Source organism: Penaeus japonicus, unplaced genomic scaffold (genome assembly GCF_977035675.1).
Source record: "Penaeus japonicus unplaced genomic scaffold, GWHDUDI00000001_assembly GWHDUDI00000003, whole genome shotgun sequence".
Lineage (NCBI taxonomy): Eukaryota > Metazoa > Arthropoda > Malacostraca > Decapoda > Penaeidae > Penaeus > Penaeus japonicus.
Window position 1 is genome coordinate 20,932,368 of NW_028234405.1, and position 7,500 is coordinate 20,939,867.

Here is a 7,500-nt window from a genome sequence, read left to right on the forward strand (position 1 = left end):
CTTATCCTCTAGAGGGCCAGCACTGCGGCAACACGCAACTATTCCCCCCACCCCCACCCCCACCCCACCCCATACTACCTCTCTCTCTCCCCATCCCATCCCACCTCTCTCTCCCCCCGCCACCCGTCTGTGGCGCACGCCACCACCTATGGCACCGCAGCCGAATATTGAATTATTCACGCCCTTACCAGTCGTCGCCTCACGTTCAAGGGAAGGGGGTCGTACTCTCTCTCGCCCCCCCCCCCCTTTCCTTCATTGCTTTCTTCCTTCAAATTCTCTCCGCTCGCTTTCTCTCCATCGCATTCCTTCATTTCCTACTACCACTACTACTACTACTACTACTACTACTGCAATTGCTATTACGACTGCTACTACTACTATTACTATCACCACTACCACCACTACTATCCACCCTCCTAGCCCTATTCCTACTCCTACTCCTGCTTCACCTCCTTCTCCCCCTCCCCCTTCACTCAACTACTTCCCTCTCCTTCCTTCATTTCTCTCTCTCTCTTTCTCTCTCTCTCTCTCTCTCTCTCTCTCTCTCTCTCTCTCTCTCTCTCTCTCTCTCTCTCTCTCTCTCTCTCTCTCTCTCTCTTTCTCTCTCTCTCTCTCTCTCTCTCTCTCTCTCTCTCTCTCTCTCTCTCTTTCCCTCTCTCTTTCTCTCTCTCTCTCTCTCCCTCTTTCTCTTCTTTTTTTTCTCTCTCTCCTCTCTCTCTTTCTTTCTCTCTCTCTCTCTCTCCTCTCTCTCTCTCTCTCTCTCTCTCTCTCTCTCTCTCTCTCTCTCTCTCTCTCTCTCTCTCTCTCTCTCTCTCTCTCTCTCTCTCTCTCTCTCTCTCTCTCTCTCTCTCCTTCCTTTATTCCACTCCCTCTCCTCCTGTCCATTTATCCTTCACCCCTTTTCTGGTGGAATTCCTGCTCTATTTCTTGCAATATCTTCCTCGTTGTCTCATTGTTTATCTCATAATTGTCTCTTTGGTATTTATGTTGCGTCCATGGCATTTTTATTTAATTGTTTTTTCTTTATGTTCACTTCTTTGTCCTAGGTTGAATTTTTATTTTGTTGTTGTTGTGGTCGTCTCGTCTGTGTTGCTTGTTTACTTTAGTGGGTTCTGTTTTGTCTTTGTTTCTTTTCTGCTTCGATTTTTTGTTTTGGTGTAGCATGAGGAATTCTCGTCAGATAATCGTTGTCGTTAAGGGACCCTTTAAAAAGATATTCTTCTGTCCGTACATTCCTCCATCTATCTCCCTACCCCTACCCATGCCCCTACCCTTAACCTTACTACTAACCCCTACATCATCCTTTGCCGATCTAGGGGGTCGGGGGGGGGGGGGATGAAGTGGACAATGGAATGTCTCAATCAATGATGACGTAAGAGCGACCCAGGGGAAGGGAGGAGGGAGGAGGGGATAAAAGTGGTAGGGGGGAGGGTGTGTGTTTTTTGGGGCTAGGAAGGCGCAAAGAAAGGGTTGTGTTTTATGGTGACTTTGGGGATTGTCTTGTTACTTTGTTATTGTGAAGGTTGTTTTCGAGTGAGGGTCGCCGGTCCCTTTGTTAGGTGATTTGTAGATTTTTTCTAGATGTATATTTTAAGATAATTGCCAGTGATGTTTTTTTTTTCTTTCTGTTGTCATTACAGTCATCATCGATCATCAGATGTTTCAATATCGGTATTGGGACCTAATTAATCAGTAGTGGCATTTGGAGTTTATCCAATACGGTTTGTTTGCGTATGCTTGTCAGTGCGTTTGGCACCAAGAGTCTTAAAATAGATATGACGTCAGCTCGAGATACGACTGACGTTGATAATTAACCGGCGGATCTTGTCCTGTCTCCCGTCAGTGCCTTATTTACGAAAGAGGAAGAAAAATAACAAAGAGCGGATAGCGGGTCACCCACATGATGAACCCATCGTTATGTCCGGCTTGCGTTCCCATGTGGGCGCGGAGGTGGGGGGGAGGGGGTGGGCGTGACTCAGCTCTTGGGGGCGAGGGGGAGTGCGGGCGGGGGGATCCTGTCCAGGTGATGATGACCGCGGTGGGCTGGGTGATATCACGGCGGGGGAAGGATGGTGTTGATGGTGCTGGTGGTGGTGATGATGGTGATGTAGCTGGTGGTGATTGTTTGGGATCCTGGTGCTGATAATACAGATTGCGAAAAGGATGATTGCAAAGAAGATTTGAGTAACGATGAATGACGGGATAACAATGAATGTGACAGTGTCTTGCAAGTGATGTGCATGGCGCCGATAACATGTGAATGACGTAAGCGACTTGCAATATTGTTATCAATAGCAGTAATAGAAGAAAACTGTGATATAATAGTGAATAAAGATACACTGATTTTCGATGAACTAGGATCGAGTACAAAGATATAGCTTATCACCAGCATGGGAATTAAGATGATAAATCGGTAGGTATGAGAGGAGATAATACTGGTGAATCGACGATCCCCACTGATAAAATGGTGACATTTGAGACCGAGAAAAGGATAATGAGGACCAAAGCAATGGTATTACGTATAAATTGAGATAGTAAAAAAAGAGAGTGTCATACGGTAATTTCGTCATTGAAAGAGTGAAATGTCAGCATGTTAGTTTGAAGGTAATGGAGGGAGGGGGGAGGGGGTAGAAGATGGAGAGATAATGACTACAGGGACGTACTCATAGGTTGTGAGTCACCAGAAGGTGTGGTTGGGAGGGGGGGGGGCGAGGTGAGTCAGTTGAGAGTGTTTGTTTGTCTGTGCTAGAGATTGATAAGAAATAGAGAGAAAAGGTATGTATGTACGAGCGTGTGTCTATGAGTGAGAGAGTGAGTGAGTGAGTGAGAGAGTGACAGAGGGTGAAAGAGAGAGAGAGAGAGAGAGAGAGAGAGAGAGAGAGAGAGAGAGAGAGAGAGAGAGAGAGAGGGAGAGATGTAGCGATGAAGGGAGGGAGAGGGAGAGTACAGACAAAGACATACGTGCGAGAGTGAATGTGTGACGTCAGCGGTAGTATGGATGTGTGAAGCATTGTTTGTTGACTGCAGATAGGAAGACTTTTATGGGTGATGGTGTTGATGGCTGCTTGCATTATTTCTCGCCCTCTCCCTCTCACTCCCTCCTTCCCTTCCTCTCCCTCTCACTCCCTCCTTCCCTTCCTCTCCCTCTCACTCCCTCCTTCCCTTCCTCTCCCTCTCTCACTCACTCCCCCCCCCCCTCTCTCTCTCTCTCTCTCTCTCTCCCCTTCTCCTTCTCAACTCTCTCGCTCCTCTTTCATTCTCTCTCTCTCTCCTCTCTCTCTCCTCTCTACTCTCCTCTCTCTCCGGGCTCTCTCTCTCCCTCTCTCTCTTCTCTCTCTCCTCCTCTCTCTCTCTCTCTCTCCTCTCTCTCTCTCTCTCCTCCCTCTCCCCCTCCCTCTCCTCATTAACACTCTCTCCTCTTCTCTCCTTCTCATCCCTCGCGCTCATTTTTCTCCTCGCTCCGCTTTTCTCTCTCTCTCTCCCTCTCTCTCTCACTCTCTCTCGCTCTCCCACTCTCTCTCTCTCTCTCTCTCTCTCTCTCTCTCTCTCTCTCTCTCTCTCTCTCTCTCTCTCTCTCTCTCTCTCTCTCTCTCTCTCTCTCTCTCTCCTCTCTCTTCGTTCTTTCTCCTTTATTTCCTTCTCTCTTTTCTCTCTTTATTATTCCAGCTTTCTTTGGGATTTGTCCTTGCTGCTGTTTCATCTTTGTTTCTTTTATCTTTTTTTCCTCTCTCGCTTCTCTGAGAGGAAGGAGAAGGGGAAAGAAAATGAGAGGGGGAAGGAAAGGGAGAAGGAGGTACAGCAAATAAAAATGAAGACGGTTGTAATACGTTAAAAACCCGTACAAAGAGAAACAAGAGAGCGCAACTCTGGAGTTTTATCTGTTGTTGTTTTTATGTGCCTTGTTATCACAAAAAAATCTACCTTATTCTAAACATTATTTTTTCTTTTCTTTTCAATTCTAAACAGGATATAAAAAAATTAAAAATCCGAACGACAGCTCGAATGACTGCTGTCGTCTCCGTGCAAGTGTGAGTGAGCGAGAGAAGCTCACACTCCTCACTCTCATGGAGTATTCCTGACACGCCCGCTGCAGGAGGGACAGTGTGAAGTGTGCAGGGTAGTCTCGAAGTGTGTTTGCGAGAGCCCAAGGATTGCCACCGGAGTAGGTGCCAGTGTCTTGGGTGCGCAATCTTGTTTTGGCTTTGTTTCCTTCGCCGGCGGGGTCGTTTGTATGTGTTCTCGAGGCGCTCGGGAAAAGGTGGAAGAGGCTTGCGAGGGTGATTGCGTGCGTGCGAGAGCGCTTCTCCCGGCCTGTGAGAAAAGGCGTTTCGTGTGCCGCTCGGCGTAGGAAAAGCCCTTTAAAGGAACATTTGTGCTGTGAACGGTGTAGGAGAAGGGAGGGCGTGGCCTAAGACTTAAGGTGCCAAGGATGGGTGCCAACGCCTCCCATCAGCACGAGCCCCTCGGGGATCATCAACGTGCCGCCCACGCCCGCGCTGCGGCTGCCCACTCCCACGGGACGGGCGGGGGCGCCGCACACTACGCCCGCGCCTCCATCAGGAAATCCCTCCGCAAGAAGAAGAAGCAGAGGCAGCTCGATAAAGATGACAACAACAAGGAGAACCAGCAAGGGGACGACCACACACAGACCGACGGCCGGGATCCCACACAGGCACCGAAGGTATGCTCACTTCGAAGGATAGATTTGCATTTAGTTCACAACACATTAATCAGAGCTAATATTTATGCAGGTAGATGAACAGGCGAATGAAAAGCAATGCGAGGCAAGCGACATCTGTGTCTCTCTTGTTGAGGTGTGGAAGGCGTTTTTGTGGACGCAGCTACGCGGTTTGTATGCGCGAGAGAAACGCCTTGTGTACACGTGTTTGCTTGTGCATGTCTCATTGTGTACATAGGAGAGCATTGGATAGGGGAAGAAAGGAGGGGAAAAGATTGAAAGCTAGGCAAAGGAGAGAGAGAGAAAAAGGTAGTGATAGAGATAGAGATAGAGAGATGAAGTGACCGAGTATGCAAGACTTATAGAGCAAAGAAAATCAGTAAGGATGAAGGCATTACAGCGAAGTTACCAGGTAGGTTTATTTTTTCTAATGTTTTCGGTGCGAGAGAAACCAGTTTTCTGTTTTTGAGGTGAGTCTCTTCATTCCGCCAGAGGTTGTTTTTATTTGTTTGGGTTCAGTGCTTGTCACTGTTCCCGTGTTATTTTTTTATTTAGTAATTTAAGAAGGTACAGAAGGATTGAAAAAGCTGATATATTGTAGATGTAAGGTGTGTTCTTTATAGAGTACGGCATTGTCTCGGCGGTTATTAATTGGTTTCCCATCCTGAGATCAAGGCTGTTCCAGAGATTCTGCACTATAGTGTTATAGCATGTTGATGTTGTATTGATATCTTCATGTTTTTTCTTCTTCTTCTCACTCTCTTTCATCTTTGTCCGTCCTCTTATATTTGTAGACGATGATCCAGATGCCCCCCCCCCCCTCTCTCTCTCTCTCTCTCACATACTCTCTCTCTCTCTCTCTCTCTCTCTCTCTCTCTCTCTCTCTCTCTCTCTCTCTCTCTCTCTCTCTCTCTCTCTCTCTCTCTCTCTCTCTCTCTCTCTCCTTCCTTCTCCCACTGCCCCCCCCCCCTCTCCTCCCTAAACGCTAGTCCTTGAGACGTGTATGGGGCTCGAAAGCTCTCCAGTTTAGGATAAAAATACTCCTCTTGTCTGCCGGAGCCTCTTCAATCTTCACGTGACTACCTTATGCGCACGTCCGTCCCTTTAAAAATATACGCTTTGCTATATCAACGTGTGTTTCGGCGTGCTCATGTGAGACGGACGGACGCGCTGCCGTGGTTGTCATGGCAACGGTTTGTTGTGTATGTGTGCATATTGCGAGGAAGCCTCTTCCTCCTCCTCTCGCCCCCATCCCTCCCTCGTTCTGTTTCTCCCTTTGAGCATCTGGATTTTGCTCTTCTCTCTACCGGTTTTACTTTAAGGTTAATGATTGCTTCTTCATTAATTTTATGTTTTCTTTTTTTATTTCTCTTTTCTTTGAATGGAAACCTGTCATTGTATATACCGTCTCTGTTGTCAGCTTGGTCTCAGTGCCCCGCCATATCGTTAAGTCGTTGTCACGTCCAGTGCCTTCGGTGGAAATTGATGTTCTTCTGGTCGTTGGTCTGTCTCACCTTGTGCACGGGTCTTGATTTGAATTTTACAGTTATCAGTATTTGTTATTGTTATTATTGTTGTTGTTGGTGTTAGTGGTGATGATATTGTCATTATCTTTATTGATAGTATCATTTTTTTGTGTTCCTTTCTGCTCATTTGATTGCTATTTTCTTCTCAGTTTTGGAGTATGCAGAAGAAAATGGCATCTTATTTCAGAAGGTCAGAGAACCCCCTCCCCCTCTCCTTCACCTCCCACTCCCCCCTCCCCCGCAAACACACGTATGTAACTCCTCTCCCTCCCCCTCCCGACAATACCCAAGGCTCCTGCATGTCCACTTTCACCCGACAGGACTTTCGCCTACCTACCCCCACCCCCGCTCCTACCTCTCAAAACCCTACACCTACCCCCACCCCCACCTCCACCCCCACTCTGCTGTGCCCTCTCTCGTCACGTGCCGCTACCCCACAAGATAGTGGCTTGTATGTCTGTTTGAATGATTCGCGCTCTCTCTCCTCTCCTCTCCTCTCTCTACATTTATTGGTGTTGTGTATGCATACATTTTCTCTCATTTTCCCCCATTCTTCTCTTCGTCTTCTTCCTCTCCTCTTTCGTCTGCTGAATCCGGAATGGGTTGGACGGCGAGGGAGACTTTTTTTCTGCGTTCTACATCGGAAGGATTCTCATTATGTTTTCAATTACATTTTGTCTACTGTTGATCTTTTGGTTTGGTGGTTTTCATTTTTGTATGTGTGTGTTTTAATATCTTGCCTGTCCGTATTTTCCTGTCTCTCTCTTATCTGCGTCTTGCATCCTCTCGCCACTTCGTTCCACTAGATTTTCTACCCATTTTCCGGCTTGTTTCTCTCTCTCTCTTTCTCCTTCCCTCTCTCCCTCTCTCCCTCCTTCCCTCCATCCCCCCTCCTCTCTCTCTCACCCCCCTTCCTCTCTGTCAGACAGCCGTTTGATAATTTATCATAACATCAGAATTGATTACAACACATGCATTGAATGACATGATTTCAAAACCGATTTTTTTTTCTTCCGCAGGTGAGACGAACTGAAAATTGCAGACAGTTCTTAGAGGTACGTGCCCCTCAGGCTGTGACAGGAGGTTCCCGCCGTTTCTGGCAACATTGTAAGTAATGGCTCCCCTCCCTGTCTCTCTCATCTCTTTAAACAGTGTTGCTGCATTTAAGTCGAGCCTGGGTTAATTTGGTTATTTTATGTCCCCTTGTGATTTTTTAAAGGGAGAAGGAGGTTGTAAATTCTTCGGCGTAACCCCCCTGTCGCCATTATCACCTGGAATTAAACGCGAATAAAAGAC

At 47.2% G+C, this 7,500-nt stretch overlaps 1 protein-coding gene across 1 annotated transcript in view; it reads left to right on the top strand.

Annotated features, from left to right (window-relative positions):
* The window catches only part of LOC122250758 (NUMB endocytic adaptor protein), a 68,771-nt gene that overhangs the window by 11,496 nt on the left and 49,775 nt on the right, over positions 1 to 7,500 (top strand). Inside the window, exon 2 of the mRNA XM_086530964.1 lies at positions 3,967 to 4,681. Coding sequence (XP_086387090.1) covers positions 4,430 to 4,681 — 252 coding nt within the window. The 5' untranslated portion in view covers positions 3,967 to 4,429. The remainder of the gene's footprint in view (positions 1 to 3,966; positions 4,682 to 7,500) is intronic.